Below are 26206 nucleotides of genomic sequence, written 5' to 3'. Positions count from 1 at the left end.
TTACTCGGCACAAATGTTTCTAATAATAGGTAATGTAACTTGCAAAGTCCTAGGTCAAATGTCAAGGCCAAACTGACGTTTAAGGCTAATAGGGTTTAATTTGTGTCGGCTCAGTAACACTGCTGTTTATCAATGGCTTTCAGTATTACTTGGATAATGAGTTAATGTCTCATGTGCATTACCTAGACCCTAAGCGCAAAGGTCATGACTGGAGGTAAAATATTTTGGTTCATTTTTGTTTGGCCAATAATTAGAACTAGCTACAAAAATAGGTTTGAACGAAATATATGTTTGTCTTGCTTCTTTTCGTAATCTTCATTTTTGGAAGGTAAAATCTTCATGTAAATTCCTTCTTTTAAAATATAAATTAATTGATAACCATTTGGACGAGACGGGTTCGCATGTGCGGTCTGGTTACTAGGTAAGCGATCAAATCAATTGTTTTGTTCGTATATTCTCTTAATGTAACCCGACATTTTTAAATACAAACTTGCTCAGCATTCTGTCTATTACAAATAGTGTTTCTTATTTATTTTACAGACTTACAAATGTTACCTTATATAAATTTTCAAATTTTGGCCACCACCTGATATTGTGCTTTACAGATCACAGCCGAAATAGAATGTTTATAATAGCTATTCAAATATCGTTTACTGACTGTTTCAACTCCATCGAATAATTACTAGGATCATTTAGAAAAATCAATTTACTGGAGCTTCGATTTGCTGACACTTATTTGGTCCTCTTGGTCGAATGGTCAGGGATTTTTTCCCCCGAGTCAGATGTGCCTTACTGTACTAGAAGGTGAGAGATGTGTTGCGCATTTCATTATTTTCTTATGAATGATATAATCAAACCGAGCCTGCTTACATGTTGCTTTGCTCCACTCTAAACTTCCAAAAAGATGTTTTTAAACATTTTATTAACTGTCACAAAGCACACTAAGTGATGAGTGGCGGCTGTAATAATTCTCCCTGTGCTTTTTCTCGTGTTGTTATACATTCTGGTCCGTTAGGATCAATAATAGTACAATGTCATTTAATTTTAGAAAAATAGAATTCCGCTAATTTTAAAGCCGGTGCTAGCGGGTAAGAGAGGTTTTGCACATTTCATTATCTCTCATAAATAGAGACAATCAAACCGAGTCTGTGTTATCTTGCTTCGTTGCATTTTATGCTTCCAAAGATTTATTGACTTTCTCAACATCAGTCTTTTATTTCCTTCTCCGCTTGTTATAGAGACCACTATAATGCGAAAGAGCTATTCAGTTGTTTTCAATAATGTCTTGTTGAAAATCTTGAAGTGAGTTTTGTTGTATGTTTTGTAGAAAATCTTGTTAAATGTCTTCTTGAAGGTCGGAAAGCTGGAACGAGCTAATACCTAAAACAATGTTGAAGACTGTGTCACTTGAACTTAATCGCGAACCTCATGGGTTGGAAACAAGATAATAGACAATGTAAGGTACTGTGATACTCATAAATATTTGCTCCCGATTCGGGAATTCTATACATTTAAGAATGTTTGCATAACTGAGACAGACTTTCAATTTCTTTCTTACATGTAATTACAGTTGAATTTACCATTAGATGATCCTTTTATAAAATCAGAAAGACATTAAAGATGACAGATAAATGCGTTTTCAAAGCTAAGAGAATGAGATATCCTGGTTCTACAAAGAGCATTGCTAATTCAAGCCATATAAGGTCAGTTTGTTTACTATGGTTTTCTTCTTGTTTTGATACTATCTAAGTTTAAAATGGGTGTACTTGTCACATGATAAATGTCGGATGTCTGTATTCCAGTAATAAGTGAACAAGACACTATCTAAATTCCGATACTCCTAACTGTTAACCAATATATTGGTGAATGGATACAGAGCGTAGCAATGTTGTGCAAATTGGATTTCGTCGTCAGTCAAAGGCAGTTGATTATACAGATTTTAAAAAATAATCTTCCTTTGTTTTAAACGATGGTGCTTTGTTTTTTGTTTCCTTTACGAAGGAGTGTTTTTAATCGTTGAACATGCGATGTATTATTTAGGGAAGGCGTTTAAAATCAGCTTGGAAATGACAAGCATAAAATGCCGTGTGATTCTGTAATAAAAAGGAACAAAACTATGTGCGATTATTTTTCGTGTCATAAATGTGGTAGGTTTTAGGTACAAAACTATACAGATAAGTTTGCAAGTAATGATAAGTACTGCAAATTAATTTGCAGTTTTATTGTATAAATTTTCCGAAGATTAATATAAGCGATGGATTATAACAATTTTACTTTTCTTGAAAACAGTACAAGGGAAACTTTACGACAACAAGGTACATCAGCTGTGTTGAACTATAGTTCATTGTATAGAATAATTTCATTAACTATAAATATAATACTTTTTCTCGTCGGAATCGTCGGCAATATTCTAGTCGTCATTGTAGTTGTCCGCACACGAAGTATGAGAACTCCAACGAACTGCTACTTAATGAGTCTTGCCGTTGCCGACTGTTTGGTGCTCATGTCGGCAACATTGCCTGCAATACCCGAAACATTTTACCAAATTGATGAATGGCCATTTGGGCGTGTAATGTGCTCGTTGTTAGTTTTCTTGCAATATCTTGGTGTTGATACTTCGGCTTTGTCCATCACCGCATTTACAATGGAACGATATATAGCAATATGCCATCCTCTACGATCACAAACAATGTGTACAGTTAAAAGAGCGAAACGAATAATTGCCGGAATTTGGATTTTTGGAATTTTATACTGTTCGCCATGGCTGGGTTTGACTGTTCTTTTGCAGGAACGAAGAGCACATACTCTGGTAGATGTATGTCGGGTAAGATTGAAACGCGAGCAATATACGGCCTATTATATGACAGATCTTATACTTTTCTATATCATTCCTCTTCTAATTGCTGCTGTATTATATGGACTTATCGCCAGAATTTTGTTTAAGACGAATATTTCACAGGACAGTTCAGACGTAGTAATGAATGGTAAAAGGAGCAGAAAGCGTCAGATTACCTCTAGAATGCAGGTAAGTTTATCAATTAACTACGTTTTCTTCTATATATATATAAACAACTGGTCTTAAGCAACACTTCCTATATGGTTGTTTATTCTGAAATCATTGCCGCCTCATTTCAGACAAAACCTTTTAAGCACACAAATGTGTTGATAATGGCAAATAGACATTGCACGAAAAACAAGATATCTAATTATTTAATTTTGCTAATATGTTTACCTCATCTCTCCATTCAACAAATCTAAAAACACATGTAGATGCACAAAGTGTTTGAAAAAAGTTTGAACCATTTAAAAAAAAAATAACAGAAATTGTGTTCCTGGCTGGTCACATGTCAGATTACCCCACCTACTTTAAATGTAAATATCTATAAAAGTAATTCAAAACTGGTAACAGTAACACTTGTTAATGAAACTTAATACATGTAGGTATATTACCACAAAGTATAAATAAAATCAAAAAGCATTTTGCGCAGACACCTAACTGGGACCACCCACCCCACCCCCTTTTAATAATTACACCAAATTTTAATATACCTACCATTTATCTTTGCACCCGTATGTCATCATCTGAAAGCATTAATGCGCTGCATGTGTTTGTAAATACTTTGCAATATTTTATTTCAGTGTTAAAATCCATTTTCTCGGAACGTAATAGACAGCAAGTGGTTGTTGATATTTAATGTGTAAATTTTAGTTTGAAAAGTGAATTACACATCTAAAAATGCTGAACATGTATGTTTTTGAAAACTTTTCAATTAGGGAAACCAATTGCGAACCAGTAATCGGTGAACTACGTGTTATCTTGTGATTTCGACATTCTCCAGTTTTTCATGGAAAGCCATTTGCGCGTTGATGTGTATTGGCGTCCGAAGAAAAGCGAATTGCGTATCATGAATAAATCTAATCTCCCGGAAATTGCCGAATGTCATTACTGGTACATGATTTGAAATTTCCTATGTTTTATCAATAAACGTTTATGTATAGTGTACGAACTTTATGTAGTGTCAAACAAATTTCCTAAAAATGAAACAAAATTAGACTAAGAACAAACTGATGCCATTCCTAGAAATTTGAAACATATATTTTACATACTGTATCCTGGGTAATTTTAGCACACGCTTTATTTAACGATTTCATCGTTAACAGCTTTATTCGGCGTGCTAAAATCGCTAAATGTGTGCGTTGTATTAAAGGACATGATGCTGATTAAATATTCACAAATATTTTGAAATCGCATGTGGCATTTTCATGTATGTTACGTGTAGCAAAAAAAAAAAAAAAAAAAAATCCCGAATATTACCGTAATCTACAGTATTCTTTGTCGAAAGAATTGTTTTTCTTTTACATTTGTATGATAATCGATTTATGAATGATATTTTAAGTTTTTACATTTTTGGTTTGGTATTTAATACATACAACTAATACCAAAATGCATTTAACCGGCAATTAAAATGCCATTGACTAAACATGCATCATTTTAAATTTCTTCAACTAGCAGTTTTATTAATTTGCAGGCTGTCAAATGTTGTTTTTTCGCAATATTAAAATAACCGGCTTATTTCTAAACTGGACAGTTTGTAAAATGTGATAATGAAAATATCATAGAAACTTTAATATTAAAAAGTCATTACATGAACTTTGATTTATTTTTTCCAATTAAAGTTTCAGCTAAATGTATGCCTTTTGTTATAATGACTTTAAGTATATATCATTTCTACACTGCATTTAATGAAATGAATTAATCACTTTATAGCACTTTATAGCATAATATATCTATCTCGTACATAACACAAAATATATTAGTTTCGTGGTTGCTAAAACAACGTTCCGGCTTACGGCATTTCTTAATTGCATAGCTTTTAATTCTGATAATCATGAAATGATCAAAATAAGTTAAGGTCCTAAATGATATACAGGATAAACGCCTGAAGCGGGACCCCCTTAAAACACGAACCCTCTGAAAATCGGATGATGTATTTATTTTCCTTATTCATTTCAATAAGCCCACATAACATTTGAAACTCTGAATTCCGAACACAGATATATTAAGTATGAAAATTCTCTGAAAATGAGACTTGACAGGATAAGTGTTATACTATTGTATTGACATTTCGGCTTTGCAAAACCTAATCTCTGTAGGTAACGATGGCCAATGTACGGATAACGCATGCTTTTTTGTATTATAACAAATGTAGAATCCCGAGGGATTGGTTGACTCTGACGTATCTGGAGAGATTCTACAGATGCTACAATTAAGAGGACAAAAATGCATTATCCCTGTTCTAGCATTAAACGCGTTTGAATTAAATGAATGCTTTATCAATGTATAAGCGTTCATTTTTCTATATTGGCTTTAATTAGTTTTGCGTTATATAAGCGTAACATCATTACGTTATAACATTGAATGCACATATACTAAACGGTGTGTTAACAGCAGATTACATTTTTACTCTCCTGTTTATAGACCTTAGGTAGCAGGGTACACTTTCGAATTTTGGCCCCCGTCAATATTTGTTATAAAGAGAACATCGTGATTTTGGATGTCTGTAAATTAAGGTGAGAGATAATGATTATTAATTCTTTAGAAAATTTATACAGCCGATACATGTAAAATTCTGATGTCAGTTGGAAAACTAACTGCTGGTAGCTTTGTATGATCAATGAGACACCATTTCGCGGAAAAATTCAATTCACGGAAGGGTTCTGTGCTTGTTGATTGATACTCAGGAACATTTTCGTTATTTTCCGAAAAAACGAGCTGGATGGGCCCCCATTCCGTTTATGTCCTGACGTTCAGTAAGGACTATTAAATTAAGAAATGCAATAAAATTGGACAGTGTTCTTGCAGCGGGATCATTGTAGACTGTTCAAAAGGTGCAAAATTGATGCTTTTGGCACGCTATTTTTCATGGATGATGTAAATCTTTCGCTTTGATAACTTTCTTTATTCTTGTATGAGAATCCCGATCTTGCCATTAATTAAAAGCACAAAACATGCACGCAATTTTAAAATAGCCACCCAAATTTTGCTCATAGGGGAAGTGCAATATTGCGACGCGCTACATGTAAGACTGTCCGTGCCCAAAATTTTCGCATCTAAGTGTACCTTGCTACCTTAAGGAAAATCTGCCAAAATTGAATTTTGAAAGAACTCTTAAATTTGTGCGGTTTCAAATAGTTTAGAACCTCTTCTTCGATATTCTAAACTTTCTGGGCACTTAAAACGCTACCTGACGGCACAGCAGCTCAAAAATGTTACGGTGAGGACACATAAAAGCATAAAAGTCAATATACACGCATACGATCTTTTTGGATTCTAGCTCCAATAACAAGGTTCTGGTACAGTAAAAACATCATTTTTATCGTTATTAACCCATACAGCGCATATCTGGCCCACCAGCTATGCAGTTCGTCAATCAGGGGGATAGTCGGACGGTGGGGACCCAATGAAATAAGAAAATAAGGGGTGGAGACATTTTATTTTCGCAAAATGGTGCAGAATTGCCCTTATATCATTCCTAATGACAAAATACGTTAAATCATGTCAGAAAATGGTAAAAACGGATGTATTGTACGTTCTTTGTCTCGTAGCGACGATTTGTAAATTTTGGCTAAATTTGTGCATTAGGGGTGGGCAAGTTTAGAGTCTCTCATACAGACTTCTTTTCATGCTATTGAAAACATTTTTATTTGGTTGAATTGGCGAAAGACATATAAAAGTTCAGAACAAGTAAAACCCTCTTTTGTTCATTAACTGAAAAACCTTAAGGTAGCTGGGTACACTTTCGAATTTTGGCCCCCGTCAATATTTGTTATAAAGAGAACATCGTGATTTTGGATGTCTGTAAATTAAGGTGAGAGATAATGATTATTAATTCTTTAGAAAATTTATACAGCCGATACATGTAAAATTCTGATGTCAGTTGGAAAACTAACTGCTGGTAGCTTTGTATGATCAATGAGACACCATTTCGCGGAAAAATTCAATTCACGGAAGGGTTCTGTGCTTGTTGATTGATACTCAGGAACATTTTCGTTATTTTCCGAAAAAACGAGCTGAATGGGCCCCCATTCCGTTTATGTCCTGACGTTCAGTAAGGACTATTAAATTAAGAAATGTAATAAAATTGGACAGTGTTCTTGCAGCGGGATCATTGTAGACTGTTCAAAAGGTGCAAAATTGATGATTTTGGCACGCTATTTTTCATGGATGATGTAAACCTTTCGCTTTGATAACTTTCTTTATTCTTGTATGAGAATCCCGATCTTGCCATTAATTAAAAGCACAAAACATGCACGCAATTTATAAAATAGCCACCCAAATTTTGCTCATAGGGGAAGTGCAATATTGCGACGCGCTATATGTAAGACCGTCCGTGCCCAAAATTTTCGCATCTAAGTGTACCTTGCTACCTTATGGAAATTACAAGTACACCAGTTTTGTAATTAGAATTAGCTATTTCTAAGCAGGTGTAAGGACTACTATCGGTTTGCTTTAAATTTGTAATTTATATATAATCAGCATTAATTAAGATTTCTGACGCCTTGATTTGGCCTTTTTTTGAATAGGTAAGGTATGTGAAAATTGTTTAGTTGAATGCTCACTTAAGGGGTAAGAAAGAGAAGGAAATGTAAATAGAATAATGTTTATTAGGTGTGATTTGATCTATTATTGTTCTTGTTAGGTTTAACGTCGCACTGACACAATAATAGGTCATATGGCGACTTTCTTGCTGTGATGGTGGAGGAAGACCCCAGGTGCCCCTTGGTTTCAAACCAAGATACACGCCACTGAATATCTTGAAATTGCAAATAAAACATGTACGTCAAACAAACAACTCATTAAAAAAAATTAAGAAAACCGGAATCTTTTGAAACCAGACGTTTGACTTGTTGCCCGGGCAGGATCCGGTTTAAGAAGTTGTTATTAAGACAGGTTATGTGACATACGTTTCATCTATATCAAGTCAACAAATAATGCAAAGTTGTCACATATCAGGGATATAAATACAAAATTTCTATTATTACGAATGGGGTTGATATCGTAGCGGACAGATTAATACATCATTGTAAGACATGATGTATCCCTTATTCCAATGCCACATAAATAACAAAGGCTTTTTTGTTATTTTTGTCGAGAATGCGCGAATTTATTCGTTAGAACTGTAACTATTTGATTGATGACTTTGTATTTATTCTTCAGTCATATTCATATAATCTAACTTTGATAAAAGCTTTTGATGATCAAGGTTGACATCCTTTAGGTTTGATTTCAGCCGATGCCTATTTCCACTATAAATTATTTCTAAACGACGTTATTTCAGAGGCAGTCATATGAATACGAAACTTTTATACATATTATACTCGAATAATATACATGTTATTTTCATAACATATTATATAAAAACTTTTTCAAATTAACAAAATTAATGATGTTTTTCTCCATTTATAAAAGTTTGAAAGAGCACGAATGGTACACAAACCGTTACTGTGCTGTAGTTATTATAACTTTAATAATACTGTTGTATACACTTTAGATAAAAAAAAGACAACTGGCATCTTTTCCGTTTGCGCGCGTCTGTTTCGCTCACTGAGATTAAAATTTGTTGCAAAGTGTGTATTTCAACGCATTTTAAATAAAAGATAATCAGAGAAAGAAAACGTATTTGTTATTCGCGAATATTGACTAAATCAAACCGAGAATAGACAATAATTACATGACCCTTTGTTCATGTGCATAAAGTGCATATATAGTGGTTTATTTCATTTTTATGTCCGTCCGGAGTCATATCTCAGAGTTGATTTGTAGGCTTTCAATAAAACATAATAAAAACGCAAGTTTCAGTTGGATTGCTTGTGACTTACAAACTTCATGGTCCTTAGTACTGAGTCCGGAATCATTTCTCAGCGGTCATGCTAGTTTTAGACATATTACAGGAAGAAAACGAGATTTACAGTCCTTTGTATTTATTACATATTAAATAACGTTTTATTCTATTTTCTTTCGGTCCAGAGTCATATCTCAGAATGGTCTAAAGGATTTTTATAAAACAAAGTAATAATGTTTATTGTTGCTTGGAAATGTGGCCCTGTAAGATTCAGCGCAATTGCTCGGAAACACATGAGTTATGGTCCTTAGTTCTTACATAATGTTTTCTTTATAGGATATTTCTTCGCAAGAAACTACCTAGAATTATTGCGCTGAAATGACACTGCCGTTATAAAAAGTATATGTCCGAATTACAGCCGTATGTATTAAATAAATGTTTAAAACGTTTTGAATGTAATGTAAACATTGTTAAAAAAAATATGTTACATAAATATACCAGGAAGAAATAAAATAAATTAATTTAGGTTTACTATTATATATCTAGAGCGAATTCAGTTCCGTTTTCTTCGTTGTTTTCTTGAAATATCTGTTTTATGATCATTTTATTCATAACACTCAAAATATTTCCTTTCATTAAAGTTTCGGGGCCTTTTTTACGGTATTAAAACAACTTTAGCGCTGATATTCGTTGTCAGTTTAATGGCGTTTATGACATTTTACAATCAAACTAAACGAAATTTATTCGTCTTTTCAAGCCTCTCTCCCTCTAAAATTAGAATTATTGAGACGAAACAGAGCTGTCGATGCGAAAAACGTTCCATATGTGAGGCAGTGTAATTTTATTGAGCTTTTAGAAGGTTAATCTTTACCAAGTTTCAATATAATATGAAATACATCCGAAATACTACATGTAAAACAGTTACTGCATTTTAGTAACATCTTTTGTTCAATTGTTTTTATTTCCATTAACGAAAAAAAAAAAAAAAAAGCAAAGCGGGCATGATAATTTTTTTCTTCATATAAACGAAAGTAATTATTATCAGTAATTCTGCTGTAAAAATTGCCGTAAAAGTTGTTGTCATAATAAGATAATTGAGACAAAAAAGTGAAGTTCTTACTACCCGCCAGACTTTTATCTCACTGATCTATTTCATTAAAAGGAGTTTTTACAAGCCTGTTGTGCTGATCTCACAGATAAACGCACAAACCAGTAAAAACGATGTGTTTGTAGCAAACGACAGACAGAAAAATAAGAGATGTTAAATTCACTAACGTTTTGACCTTAATGTTTGTTTACATACAACTCAATAAGGAGTTATCGCCTCATTATCTATTTTTCCCTAACATAGAATTGGCATTAGCTGCTTATATTTATCAGATTTCTTTTCGTCAACATGGTCAATACGTAGTCTCTTGAATCAGATCGAAATAAGGAATCATCTGATTATATATATACATTGTAACTTATGTTAATTTGTTAAATAGATATATTATAATTTAAGAAATCTTATTTGATGAAAAATAATTTAAAAATCATTTCTATGTAATCTTGAAAACGAATTCAAACAAATTCAAGTAACGCATTTTACTAGCTAAATGATTTATTTGATAGAAGCTTTAGTAAATCAATGATTTCAACCGTATGTGTGGCAAAAATATGTCATATTGGAACATCATTAACGAAACAGATGTTTTCTTTCATCGTTACTTTGTTTGTAATAAAGAAATGAAGAGGAAACAAATCGAGCACTTTTAAACAATTTGTTTAAAGAGAAAAAAAGCTTCATTTGTAGTATTTTGCACTGAAAATTGCATTTAAAGTGTATACTCAAGGAAAAGAAACGAAAATTAGATCTTAGTAGACCCATAACCTGACATAGAATATAATTCTTACACATTGATATAACAAAGTATGTTATATTTATTATACAGTATATGAAATGCATATAACGCGATAGATATATAATATGCAGGAAGGGAAGTTTGTTTTGTTCCTTAATAGAAATACACTAATATTGACATACATACATGTGTTAAACAACAGATTCTTTAATAGTTAAAGGCTAATAATGTCGCTGTTTAAGATATTGCGGCTACACCTTTTATTATGTACAAAATATATGTCTATTTTTGTTAAATTTTATTTTCGATCCTTGTCAAATATTACTGAATCCGTTGTTTATGATTAAGTGTACCTCTCTAGTCCTAACTGTGTAATTCATATATACTATTGAATGTAGTGATTTTCTTGCTGTGAAATAATGCATACAATCTATTTGGATAACTGCTTTATCGGGTTTTAACATGAAATTAAATGCCTGATGGAATTTAGATGCATTTAAATAAATGTCAAACACGTACTCATGTAATCAATTTTTATTTTAATCATTAGACAATACCATATTTTTCATGTTTTTGTGGCTACATAGATAAAATATAGCCAAAGTTATTATTTAAATCGTAGACGAATATGAAGATATAACTACATTGTTAGTTTGAATGAAACAAATGTAGTTATTTTTATTGTTATCGAAATGATTAGTCGAAAGTATGCAATTACATGTGTACCTGAAATAGTTATTTTTAATGTGCGATTCTGACGTCATTAACACGTAAATAACTGACTGCTTCCTCAGCAGTATTGAATGTTTAAAACTATTTCAGAACTATCTGGTATCAATGAATATAAGAGATTTTTTAATTAATACTAATTGTAATTAAAGCTTTTTAAGAAGCAGTTCAATACGTTACAGACCTTTGGAAGCATGGTTTTCTACTTACAGGTGATGTCATGAATTGCAAATCACATATCGCCTCTTCAATGAACTCTTTCCAAGAACATTAAAAATCATCTTTTCTTAAAATTTACATACTTCTCATTTTATGCTACAATTTGTGTTATTGATTTAGTTCAAATATTTACAGCGCATATTAAATACAAAATATCTTGCCCACCAATTTTTTAAATGTCAAGTTACTTCTATTACATCTTGAAACTAATCTGAAATCAAGAAAAAACTGTGCCTTACAGTGCGATTAAAAAGGCGTGTATTCAATGTGATTGAACTTTTACTCCCAGACAAAGTCACTTAAAACTAATTTGTGTCATATTTCCACTCAGTAAGCAGTATCAAATTAATACATGTCTAGGATAATAACCTCTTCTAGATATAGTTCTTGTATAATTTAAGGCGTAGTCATTATTGTGCAATATTATATACCCTTCTCAAATGCGCTTATTTGATTGGTCGAAATGAGTGCACGCGCGGGTCCGCAAAAAGCGATATTGACCTGCAAAAGTGATAATGACTCTTGTGATATCACTTTTTCTTATATGTATGAAATATGGGCCAGTCAAATGAATGCATTAGAGAAGGGCATATAATATTACAATTATAGACTTATGTTCCGGTCAATATGTCTTTTACGGACCTGTCCTCGGTTAATATCATTTTTACAGGTCCGTAAAAATGCATATTGACCTCAACATAAGTCATTAACTGTATATTATTAATATGTTATAGTTTTAATTATTTTATAACTCGTGCATCCCGCTTATCTTATCGGTCGATTTGTCTAAGGCAAATCCATCAAAAGTGATGCATATCAAGTAAAGGGATATTCTTGCATAAAATCTACCATTTTCACTCAATCTGGACGTGCATTACAGGGATTAGAAACACGCATTAAAAAGACAGTTCACGTGCTGTTAATACATTTGTGTACGTTTTATTTTTTAAATATTGTGTTGGGGCCGAATATTTATTCTTTCGCCGTAGCTACATGTACGACTCGCTTCTCCTTACTATCCCCAAGCCCAAGCCCCCCCCCCCCCCCCCCGTCCCACACCTTCCTGTTTATTCTCTCTTTGATTTAATATTTCATAGAATTAAAAAATTCAATAAATTTAAGTGATTTTCAAAACATTAATGTGTTTAATGTCAAGTTTGTAATAACATGAAATAAAAATAGTTTAAAAACCTTGAATACATGCTTTTTGTAGTGTTGTTGATTTGTGCGCCACATTTACGGATATTTAAAAATACACCTTTGTACAGCTGCAAATTATATTGGCATGCATATGGAACAAAAGATATATATTGGCAGAATGACAACCAACTTTTTTGCAATATTAGGTTGCATTTCTGCTACGTATGTTGTATTAGGACATGGTAGGTTGTCCCTATTAGTTTTTCTTACTATTATACTATTAAATACTAGCCTTACTGCTAAAGTTTTGGTCTAATCATAAACTTAAATATTTAACTGTATAATAATACCGAGGAATAAGCTTCATGTTGGACCTGACAATGTGATATATGCCTCTGCATATCCGCCTTTCTAGATATCATCTCGGTGTGGTCCATAACCTTTAAAATTTACATCATTATCATACAATATCCCATTCTTGGATGACATTGTATAGAATGCAGAACGTCTGAACACATAAAACACATAGGGTATTTATTTGTTTTTCTTACATAATTACAAGGAACGGAAACATATTTTAGGCAATATATCTGATAACAAATGATTGATACATGTACATGTATTTCACTAAAACGAACATTTGAATAGTCCTAACAAACTATAAAAAAGGATATTTCCTGTATTTATTCTATGGTAATAACAAGACGGTAACTACCAGACGAATAATGGAGGGAATTTTCATAGTAGGTGAATTTGATTGACAATCAATTCCAAAATAACAGCTACCTAACATTGTGACTACACAATGACCATTCTTGATGTAAAGTAATTGTTTAGATGACTAACAGTGTGGAAATTATAAATAAATGTAGGTTGGGCTATAATGCTGCTATTTGGGCCAACAGTTGTCTGTGCCTGGCAATATATTTGTATATGTGCGCAGAGTGACTCTATAGCAAAAGGGCTGTAAGAACAATAAGAATTATACATAATTGTATATATTAATTGTAAACAACAATAATTACGTTAGTGCACTTCTAGTAGCGGTGGCGGGTGCAATGGTCCATCGCTTTATTCTATAATATCATTATTATAGTGTTACGTTAGCAAATTGCACGCCGAAGTAAACAACTGACCTTGAACGCGCTGACAAGATGCTTATTATCATTCAAGCACATACAGGCAACTAGTATATTTTGTTCTGTCTTTAGATTAGAAATGTACATATACCAGTCATTCAACGATTAGTTTGTGTTTGCATAACAGATACTACATTTTGAAAATTTTGCGTTCTGCATTTTATGTTGTAAAAAAAAGAATCAAATTATTTAAAGTCACAAAATACTCATTTAAGTCAATTATTTATAAACGAAGTCAATAATTTTTAATCGAGCGGAAACGCAAAAATGAAAGACAATGGAATAAAAAAAAACGATGTTTCTCATTTCAGATCTGGAGCAGTCGTTCTGCGCATGTCACAAAATCATTATCATTGAAAATGTCACGGCAAAAATACGCAAAATTTTGCATGTCCGCACACATTTAGTGTATAATATGCATAATGTACTGACAAAAGGTTAGGGTTAGGGTTACCATGGTTACAAAATATATACATTAAAGATAATTAGACATTCACATCGCTTGAATCCAGTATATACTGGAGTCTGTAATATATCACAGAAGCATCAGATCTGTTTTTAGTCACAGTAAAAAGAAATACAGAGAAGAGTATTTGTTCACTGTCTGATATAATCAGTTTATAGTGAAATCTCATTTTAGTTGATGAAGCATATAGAAGACGTTCTTATCAAAATCTTTTAAATACAAGTTATAAAATAATATAGGCATACGTAATGGTTTACAATAGCAATGAACAAATATCGCTAAAAACGAAATCGTTTCATAATTATTCTGCTGATGTTCTGTTAACAATAGTCAATAAATTATATTTATGACTTTAAACTGTTTATCCATATTGAAAAAAAAATGTAAAGAAGTGCTATATCTTATCTTCCTGAAATCTTCATTTCTCTCTGTCGACTTCAACCAGTCACGCAATGCAGTAATTGTTTTGAGACAAGATAAAAGTGTTGTTTTTTTTTTGAATTTAATAAATTCTAGTGCATGAAGAAAATATTGATGGAATATATTGCTATAAAAACATGTACATAGGACGAAAATCTAACAGAATTGTTTGTAAGCAAAGACATATAACTTACAATTATGTGAATATAGTACACCATAGTTGTGTAAATTAGGTGGAAGCGGAGGTGTCACCTACATCATATTATCTAAAAATAATAAATCAGAACTTAGAGCATCCATAAGAATAGAGACTGTAATGTACAAAAGTTTGAACAAAATTAATAGTTGACCGCTTACACGTTCAAAAGTTTTTGTTTCGATAATATAGCTTAATGGATTTGTTTGCCTATTGTTTAAAAGCTTTTCAGTAAGCCCACTCAGACTTCAGACAGAATTTGACGCAAGGCTGCATAAGACACTAGGTTGTATTTCAACTAAATACTTAGTCTATTACTTTCTCTATTTTTTACATTCTGAATTTATCTGTGGCAGCAAAAACGTATATGTGGCAACAAATGCATTTCATCAGTATGCTGCTGTTGTTGAAATATAATCAGTGGTTAACTATGCAGACGAAGCTACACCTGTACATTTGGATAAGGCCATAAGTAGCACGTAAAACACATTAGATAAAAGTAACATTTTAAAAAGAACGCTATTCTTATGTCTTTCGTTATTTTATTGTATACATGTACTTGTGTAGAAAATCTATCATATTAGTTAATTTACAACAATATCGTTGATAAGAAACCAAACAATTATCTTAACGAATTTTAGCAAATAAATCAAGTGTTAAGGAGCTAAGACTTAGTGGTTTCGACAACCTTAGCAAGTTATTTACATGTAGTTTTCTTGAAATAGATACTAGCACTTTAACAGCACGACCTTTTAACCCCTTTGTACTACTGGTAGGCAACCTTATAACTGGTCGCATTTCATTTAGAAACTTTCAATTTAATATATGTCAATGTCTGACATGTCATAAGTGACTAGTCATTAAATTGTTTCTGTCTTTTAGAGGCGTCCGCTGAAAAATCAGTTTCATCCTCTAATACGCATTTCACTTATGTATCTGCCTATAATCTACAGATGGTATTTATTAAATTCCAATTCGTCTTTACAGACTTTTTTCAGTGTGAGATGATATTAACTAAGTTTATCAATTTGCTACATATATTTATATATTTCCTCCTCTACATGTTAAAAAAAACACAGAAATATTTGCTATTTAAAATGACCTTCTAAAATATCTGAAGCAAAAGGGACAACTCCGGTATTGACAGTTTTTCATTGATTTTGGGTATTTTCCCCAAATACAATCTAACAGGTAAATTAATTCAGTAGAGAATAGTGTAAGTTTAGTCCACTTTCAACACTTTGAAATAACCTATACTGAACCTTTTTAGTAAATTCAAAATAAACGGCTAGCCAATCTAGAAATCATGAAAATATTCTGAATGAAAGAGAATCACATGTTCTTTTTATATGCTGACCAAAACCATACCATAAATTGACCTGAAAAAAAGCTACTAAAGATTTTATTGTGTAAACACAACCGTACAACATTTCACCCTGATGAATTCACTCAATGCTGGTGATAATTATTGAATCAGATATAATTATAAATGTGAGGCTCCTAAATTTTTACAATTTGTGTAAACAGTTTAAATTAATGAAAACATCTTAACTTTTCCGATAACATTGTTTGCAACAATAAGTAAAATATCTTATACTTTGTTTAAGTGGACCTGTAACGGAAATCGCGTACAGATACATAATCACATGGTAATTGCAGTGTCATTATAAATCCACAACAGTCAGAGAAATGCTTCAAAATTAGAAACGCGTAAGAAAAACTTTCAAAATGATTTATTGAAATGATCCTGTTTTACACATATATTATACCAATTTAACATTTTCGTTATTTCTCATTGTTGGTTGTACATCTTACATTTGTTATCAAATTTTGTTAAACCAAGTTAATCATAATAAAATATAAAAATAGTAACTTCAGGTAAGAAGCCAATACTTAAATATCTGAGGTAACGTCACTTACAGTCGAAAAAATTCATGAATATAATTACCCATTTTTTTATTTTGATGCACTTCTAAAGTTTCTAGCAGGGTCTCAGCACAACTTATAAAATAGCTGTCTGTATAAGCCGTCAGAAAAGTGAACATATTGTATATCGAATACAAAGAGTTTTAAACAACCGTAGTTGATATATCTGCCTGATCAATTGTTGGGAAAATGACGAAAATGACCTATTTAGTATTTCTTATTCATTTTTGACCACTGTTTTTATACTGGCTTCAGTTTATCGGTCAGTTCGGAGTTGTTCCTCTTAGATATACATTGTACTTTGGTAAATTCCATAACTATATTATCGCTATTTAATGTAACTTGAGCACGACCTTTCGCTTGTTTAGGCGGCTTATAAAACCAAGTCAACAAAGTCAACCAAGTCTTTCTTTACATCTTGTAATCCAGTATGGGCTTATTGAATGACTTGCCGGTAAAAAGTCAAAACTATTGTCCAATGTCGTAAGACCGAGGTCCAGTAGTCTAGACTTTTGACCTATAAACCTTTCAATTCAATACAAGAAATTAATTTTCATTGTATTATTTAAATTTTTTTAAGTTATTAGTCCAGTACACATGTGTTGAATATGGACCCGTCATATAGCACAAACTAGGGTCCGTCGATTTATACAAGTGTAATTAATATATCCGCTCAGCTATAGCTATAGCTATGCCCCAACAACTATGAAAAACCTGTTTATTTGTATACTACTACTGGGAATTGCACAAATTCGTTCGCTGGCGTCCCGACGTTTTTGTTCGTAAGGTAGTATGATAGTAACCGCTTGTGAAAATGGATTGAGACGCACTTACAAGAAGGACCTGAAATGCACTGCATAGATTTTGCATTTTGAAACAAATTATCCTCCTTTCGACTTTGTATTTTTGTTGTTAAATTTTGCATGTAATATAGTATCTGAGTTTTTGTTGACACTTCCCATACTTGTTCATAGTGAAATTCAAACATTCACTGCACAGACACGTAACTCCAGTTTGTATAACTCTAGTTTTCCTTTTATTTCGACTTTAGTTTTCATACAGATTACTTTATTGATGATAGATGTTTGAAAATTTGGGCGTTACAGTCCAATGGCAGCAGTATAGTGTGACAACAATGCTGTCATCAGACGTTTCAAAACCATAAACCATAGAACTATTTGATATCTATCATGTTGGTGTAACGAAACAGGACCGTTTTAAATGTTGAACGTAGTTACAGACTAAGCATTTTTCAGAAACATTTACATAAGTCAAGCGTGAGTGTGTCTTTCTTAGACTTTTAAAATGCCATTTGCTATTCAATTTTGGTAACATTATCCTGTCTAAAATGTCGTGAGTGTGTTTCTCTGCATTTTTCAACTGACATGGAATTTCTCTTTCCGCTAGTTGCGTCTGAGAACCAGTATGTAACCATGCAATGAAGTGAATGTCTGACAGTTGATTACGGAATTGCCTTATATATTTATTGAAATTTCTGTCTGATTCTAAGGAAAGTGTTGAGAGTGTCAGATACAATTTAGATAGTTTACACACAGACTTTCGATATTTGCTTATGGACATTAGTGAGCGAGTGAGTGAGTTGGGTTTTACGGCGAATCGACACAAAATGGTTATATATCGCCGAGAAGAAGTCATATTGCAAACGCCAACTGTAAAGCATAAACATTGATGTAAGAATGTAAAGCATACCTAAAAACATCCATACAAAAATGTAAAGAACACTTAGTCTATGAATAATGTAAAACATATCTAAAAACATCCATGTAAAAATGTAAAGCTTATCTAAAATCAGTTACGTAAAATGTATATGAGTGTGTGTTAAAATATCAGCTGCAAACATAATAATATTGCAAGATGTAGCTTATGGACATTAAGAACTACTATGTATTCGTGAATCTTATTTAAGAAATGATAGAGTACCTCTCGGCATTGCTTTCCAATATGTTAGATATAATACGAGGAAAAGAATGAGATGTGGCAAAGCAGGTGAAGCAATGGTTATCTAGTAAATAGAGTGGACGCAAAAAAAAAACCGTTGCAGTTCGAGCTCCACTAAGGTCTAGACCGGCCGCAACACATAACATCAGTATAATGAATGCGTTAAATCTAAATAATGATTCGTATAGATATGTAAGCATTTTTTTCGGCAAAACCTTACTTAATACTTCAGTTCAGTGTGCAAGTGCTTTGATCTAAATGCTCATTTCAGAAACCGTTAGTAATTTTATGTGAATTGTACCAATGAATGAACAATGTTAAGAATGACATAGAATGACATAAGAAACGTGTAAATTGATAATTTTAAAAGTTACAGGTCAGAAATACTGCGGCCTCCGTGGCCGAGTGGTTAAGGTCGCTGACTTCAAATCACTTGCCCCTCGTCGATATGGGTTCAAGCCTCACTCGGGGCGTTGAATTGTTATGTGAGGAAGCCATCAAGTTGGCTTACGGAAGGTCGGTGGTCCTACCCAGGTGCCCGCTCGTGATGAAATAATTCACGGAGGGGCACCTGGGGTCTTCCTCCACCATCAAAGCTGGAAAGTCGCCATATGACCTATAATTGTGTCGGTGCGACGTTAAACCCAACAAAAACAACAACAACAAAAATACCCAAAAAACAAACAGTTTAACGACATCTATTTGGCTGCATGACAAATACTCATTTTGGAATTCAATGTAGAATTTTTTATGATATACCTATCGTTCTTTACAGAATACATTGCAAGAAATACAAACGATCACAAGTTTAGTACAAACTAAGAATGCAGTTTGTATTAACAACACTACGAATGTAAAACATATAGTTAAAACAAAACACGACGAACAGTTACAATGTATACATATTTAAAAGAAATTAAGTGACGCTTGGATTCATGTGGCATGAAGAGAGATGTACTGGTCAATTTGGTATTGGTCGTAATCGGATTAACAACCTTTCAAATTTCGTTTTCTCTTCTATACTTTATATACGAATATGCATAAATGCTTTAATTAGTAAAATGCTTATCTAAGAAATATTTCTATCTTCTACTTAGGATTCGTCTGGAAAGATATTGTCAATTACTGGTACAGAATCCAAAGATAATGATTAGAAATACTGACTTCAGTGATATAACTGAAATAATGTTGAAAATGGCATTTGAGTCAGCAACACAAGCGGACACACATCATAATACGATTTACCGATTTAGGTAATTATTAAACTAATCCAACATGGTCATATTTTAATTCGCTTGAGTGATTCCTATGCATCCAAACTCACCTGCAAACGTAAATGAAAAACTGTCAGTCGTCAAAGACACAAAAAACCTCATAACTATAGTATAGTTTCATCAAAATAAATCATATACTTTAATTTGTAAGGAAGAGAGTACTGTCTTGGCAAAAGTTCTTGATGGATACATTCCGCTGGTATAACGATTTGATTATTATTCGAATATTAGAAGGATTTTAAATTTTAACGGAAATACTAACGGCTTAAGCAAAGAATGAATTTCGCTAAATTTGACTGTTTCTAAATTCTAAAAAAATGTGTTCTTAATATAATAACTTTATGAACCTGTTCTTGCAATTATATACATCTTTATAGTGTGCAGTAACCAAGGAGGGATTTTTCATCCATCTAGGCGCCAAATCGGTACGCATTATCCAGATCTAAATACCATAACCATATACGTGACAATACACACTGGCGCCGTTCACACAATTATAAAAACAAATTTTTACGTGGAAGATGGCGTTCATAATAAAATGTCTGTTGATGCATAAATATAATGCTGAAATGAATTCATTGTGTGGATTAAGGATATTCGTCCATTGGAATATAACTTGTCTGAAAGAATAATACTTCATCGCAGAGTATGAAATGTACAATAATATTGAGTTTACAGTTATGTTGATTGATTATAGGGTTCTAATTTAGCGCTCGCAAACTCGCAAAATAATAGTTGAAAATGAAAAAGCGAGTACATATATCAGTTTTCGCATTTTTGCGAGTGATGAAAATGAGATGGAAGAGTGTTTTTTCCGTAAATAAGTGATAGCAATAAACGATATCGGTCTTAATCTAAAGGTATAATTTGTTGTCGATTTCCATCAGAATATATCTAAAATCACCAATGATAGACATGTAGTTAAAATTTTCATTTACAACCGTAAGGGCGTATTTTGCTGTATACCATTAAAAATCGAGCTGAGTTCTGAAATTTTGATCACTGTTACAGATCGTTTAGCCCTTTGTCTGATACTGCAACAATACTATACCAGTACATATCAAACTTCATTTAATGGCATACAACTGGACTTGTGGAAATGGTAATATTAAAAAATACCAGTTAATCCAATAAAATCAACAATCTTTGAAAACAAATGTTTTATTGTTTCATTTATTTTTGACAGATATATTCTTATATGAGTCTAACAATTTCGATAAAATACAGCTGAATTATTTGGTGTAAGTTATATCAAGAACTTGGAACTTAAGATAAGTGGTAAAAATACATTTGGTATAAAATCAGCCTTATACGTTCTATGCATAATTACAGCTGGTGCTTTAACAATAATATGTTTATTATGTGACAGTTACAAAATGTGTGGATCGATAATATCGCAAGTTTTGTCCTGTAAGACGGTGGATTAAATGAAACTCAATTTGGAAACACAGTCGCATAAAATTCTGTTTCTAAAGTTCTATTATTAAACACAGGAAAGAAGCTATAAAATTTATAATGAAGGCAGTTTATATATATTTCAGGTTGTTAGAATGTTAGTGGTCATTGTCTTTGTCTTCATGACCACATGGATGCCATACAGGACAATGGTTGTTTACAACTCCATTGCGCAGAAAAAATACCTGGATCTTTGGTTCCTAATGTTTAGCCGGACAATGGTTTACATTAACAGCGCTATCAATCCGATCCTCTATAATGCCATGTCAGTCAAATTCAGACGTGCCTTTAAACGAATACTTTGCTGTGGTAAGTTAATTTTGTTATTTTTTAAGCCTTGACAGTCAAACTCCTGCGACTTTTAAGGTAGTTCTGTGCGTTTGAAAAATATATTGTTCTGCAATGTAGAATTTCATTAAACTATCATTGCTCAAAACATCATTGCATCCAAAGAAGGAATTTCAGCCAATCAAAAAGAAACAGGTCCGTGAGCTTGATTATTTGTTAAACCGATTTGAAAGATCATCCGGAAATTAATCAAAATGGGCTTCTTTGCACTTTTGACGACATTTTCGTGTTTTGAAAAAAATCCACAACGTGAATTTCAATTAAACTTTTCATACCTTTAGATTTACCTGTTCACAAGCATATGACTAGATGAGATGTATGTATCCATGTTTAATCTTCTACAATTCACTAAACCTTGCAATGCTGCTTATTTTGTGTTATTACACTGAATTATTTTACATCAAAACCTTTCTGTTGTAAAAATAAATTAGCCTAAAGAAAGACAATAGCACTCACTGTTTAACACAATAAAGGGATAAAGCAGATTCCCGGCATCATTTATGCTACCCGTATAACGGTACCAGGCATAGGTGTTGTAAGGCCGTCACATCTAGTTGATCAAACGTAAAGAACTACCTTACTGGATGCATTTTGAGGGAAAATTACCTTTCTGTCATGTTGTTTAAATACAGGTTTATTATACGGGTAAGTAAATTTTTATATTACGTCAGCTAAATTTAGTCAAATCCAAATATGCCTGTAAAATGTCATACTAACTTTGAAGAAAAGTCGGTCAGATATGTGTGTGTCTTTTAAGAAATACTTTCCTGCAGTGATGTTATTTTTAGAGCACGTCCCTCGAATTCAGACGTGCTTTTAAAGTGAAGCAACAACGAACATGATGAATAGCCTATGAAACAAAAAGTAATTGAAGACGTATTTGTAACATTTCATGTTTAATTTTGAAGCGTATTTTTGCCCGAATCCAATTAAATTTAATGCTAACAACACATGACAGGCTGGTGCCTGACATCTTGGTAGCATATTCATCATGAAATAATTGCACGCCAGAGATGCTCATTATACAACACAGTTATAATTTAGCGTCCCATCATTAGCTTATTGAACACTGTGTACGATGAAAAATGGATTTCTAGCATCGTTTTTCCCTAAGTTTTATTCTGAATTTACACTTGTCTCAAAGATAAATTAACTTTATTTTTTTAGAGAGTCTTAGCTTGTTTATTTTATGTTGAATGAAGAAGGTCCGCCATCTGATACAGGAGTATAGCAGTTAAATGACATTGACATTGAATCATCATGTGTTGACCGTCATTATTTCAGATAGTAACAAACAGAAGTTTGTTTTAGATCTAAAAGGTGACATAAAGCTTAAAGAATTTGCAAAAAACCGTCTTCACAAATACCATGACATTCTTTTAGTCCTCTCTTATACAGATACGTTTGATTCTTTAAATTAATTACATTATAAAAATATATATTCCAGGTCATACAGGAAACGAGCCACATATTTCCGTGTATAGCGAAATAAATATGGAAAATGCGATGATTTTATCCCGACGTCAAGGTTCAGTGTCTAAGATGCAAATGCATCTTGCTTTTACTGGAAGATCCCAGTCAGTGGTACGAAATGGTACTGGTGCGAGCTACATTGAAAGCGGAAAACATGATGAATGTCGTATTAAATGACAGTATCTTAAATCTATCGACCATATCCGTCAACATAAAACATATTGGACTACATAACTTGACATAAACAAGATAACGCGTGCACGTTTGAATGCGGGACAGAACAAATTCTGGAATGATATATCTTCCAAAGTCAATGGACATTTTTATTGAATAAAAGGTACAAATATTTATAATCGCAAATCGCTTAAAACTCAAATGTTCTACATAAAATCTTCGCATGAATTCGAATGACATATATATTCAGTTATTCAATATGACTCAAACACAAACTTTTAAACGGATATTTATAAAGACATCGATGTAGAACTTTGTCTAAAATGCTTTGAATTAGAACTGTTCATGACAGAACTGTACACGACAGTTGAGTATAACTCAAAAGTTAGACATGAAGTAAAGAGACAGCTGAATATTACTAAGATGAGCAATATGAAATTACAAGACAGTTGAATGTCACTCGAGGTTCTCCCATAACTCACATGAAAATTGAACATCAGTCGAAATACCGGAAATATATCAAATGTGAAAATGAAATAAAAAGGCAGGTGGATATAACTCGAAGCTCGCCCAGAAGACAAATGAGAGCTGAACGTCACTCTAAATACAGGAAATATATATCAAATGTGTCAAAGAAATATCTATTGAAATCTATATGAAGACTATTTTGAGGCATATAATGCAACAAATCAAAATACAAAATGAAAATACTCATTTAATTTGATCATGAGAGGTAGTAAAATAGGCCTGAATTTTTATGCCCCTTAATATCGGCTTAAGCAGAATTCTGTTATAGAGATATTAATGTTAAATTAGATATTAATGAATCGACTCTATAACCAGGACTAGAATATGAAGCACACTGAGACAACTACGAACGTGTAAGGTATGGTGGATTCCTAAAACCAAGACACCAAGAATAAAACAAGTACAGCAATAAATGATTCATGTTTTTAATTACGTGTGTTTGCAATTAAACATTCTCGACTAATGTGTAACATAATTTAAAGTTATATGGTCATCTGTTTAATATTCCGAGAGGCTTTAAAACAAGACAGTAGAAATGTTAAATGGATATGATAACTGAAAGCTGAAGAATCCAGTTACGAAACTGACATCGATCGTTGAACAAAAGCTGTGCAAGTACACAAGAACATCCTGGTGTTGTGTAGTTTGCCTGTGCTTGTTTGTTATTTAGCATTGACCCTAGACATACGTGATAACTCAGATCATAATTGTAAATACACGACTGTGAAGCTAAATATAAAGTTTATCTATAGATTGTTGAATTACATATTGTATATAGCGATTGTAAAAGTTTATATTGCCGTTTAATAGAGGACTATAATGAGATATAAAGCTGATCAGTTATAGATTTGTTGGGTTTTAGTCACATCAGCAGTTTTGTTCACAAAGAAGTGATAGGAAGAAAGGAACGGTGATACAAAATGACTTTGTTTATTCTTATCTTATGACACCGACTAGACCTATACAGTTTTGAAATACACTGTACATATAGATCATTGTTATATAAATCTTTGTTGAATTACTGTAAATAATTAGATTAAGTTTCTGGAATTTATGACAAGAGGGATGATTTTAATTTCAGTATTGTAAATTTCCCCCATTTGGATGGAGATGTACCCCAGGCTACATCTTATAGGGTATATATTTCTCAGTTAATTCGGTTTGCAAGAGCGTGTAGTCATGTTGAAAATTTCAATGAACGTAACTTATTTATTACAAATAAGCTTCTTCAACAGGGCTACCGTTATTATAAATAACGTAAATACTTTTCCAAATTTTACTATCGTAATTCAGATTTGATTTTAAAATACAATAACAATTTAAAATCACTTCTGCAAGAAGGTATATCAAAACCCGCTTTTTATGGGGATGTGGTTTACAAACTTCGTAAGATTTTGGGTCATGACAATTTTCCAGTTGTATTTAGTAAAATAATTAAACGTTTTATGAAAAAAGGTTATGACCCAACTGTTTTGAGACACACCGCATGTTAGGTGTTCAACCCTTTTACAGTTGGACGCTACGCTTTCCTCTTTGATTGTCTCTGACGGATCAGGTGGAGGACTCTATGATTAGTAGTTCTTAAATCCCACCAGGACTGAGCTATTTTGATTTCCGTCTTCTGGCCTGTTTCGTCGAGCACTTAAGGGTGTTTCCCTTGTTGCTCTGTCTTCTGCAAATGCATTGAGTACATGCGTTTTAGGTTCTTAAAGATTGCATTTTTATATCATATCTACAAGGGCATCTTTGTGTTTTACATTACATACCTTCTGTTGCCTTTACGTATGTTAGGGTTTCACCTGGCGGGGATTACTTTTATTTACACTGTCTTGTGACTTTGGAACATGGTGGGGTTAAGAGTGAGGTTATGTGCATCTTAAACCGGTTTAAACTCCCCAGTGGTGATTTTGCCACTGACCGTTCCAAGGTGGTGCCCCACTGTGTTCCTGCATTGTAGAGATAGTACCTAAGTTTTTCAAATCATAGGTTTGAAGTTAAAAAGCTTTGAAATGAAGACAAATGTCCATATATTTCTCAAAACCAGAAATATAGACACTATTTTAACCAGAAGTG

At 32.7% G+C, this 26206-nt stretch overlaps 1 protein-coding gene across 1 annotated transcript; it reads left to right on the top strand.

The window, feature by feature from the left end:
- Positions 1-1882: 1882 nt before the first annotated feature.
- Positions 1883-25541, top strand: LOC123549950 (thyrotropin-releasing hormone receptor-like). The gene is made up of 3 exons (XM_045338393.2): positions 1883-3025; positions 21697-21919; positions 23406-25541. The coding sequence occupies exons 1-3, from the start codon at positions 2255-2257 to the stop codon at positions 23606-23608; spliced, it is 1197 nt and encodes a 398-aa protein (XP_045194328.1). The 5' UTR covers positions 1883-2254; the 3' UTR covers positions 23609-25541.
- The last annotated feature ends 665 nt before the right edge of the window (positions 25542-26206 follow it).

This window comes from Mercenaria mercenaria, chromosome 6, assembly GCF_021730395.1.
Source record: "Mercenaria mercenaria strain notata chromosome 6, MADL_Memer_1, whole genome shotgun sequence".
Taxonomy (NCBI): Eukaryota; Metazoa; Mollusca; class Bivalvia; order Venerida; family Veneridae; genus Mercenaria; species Mercenaria mercenaria.
Note: the sequence above shows the minus strand (reverse complement) of the source record. Positions and strands in the feature narration are given on the sequence as shown.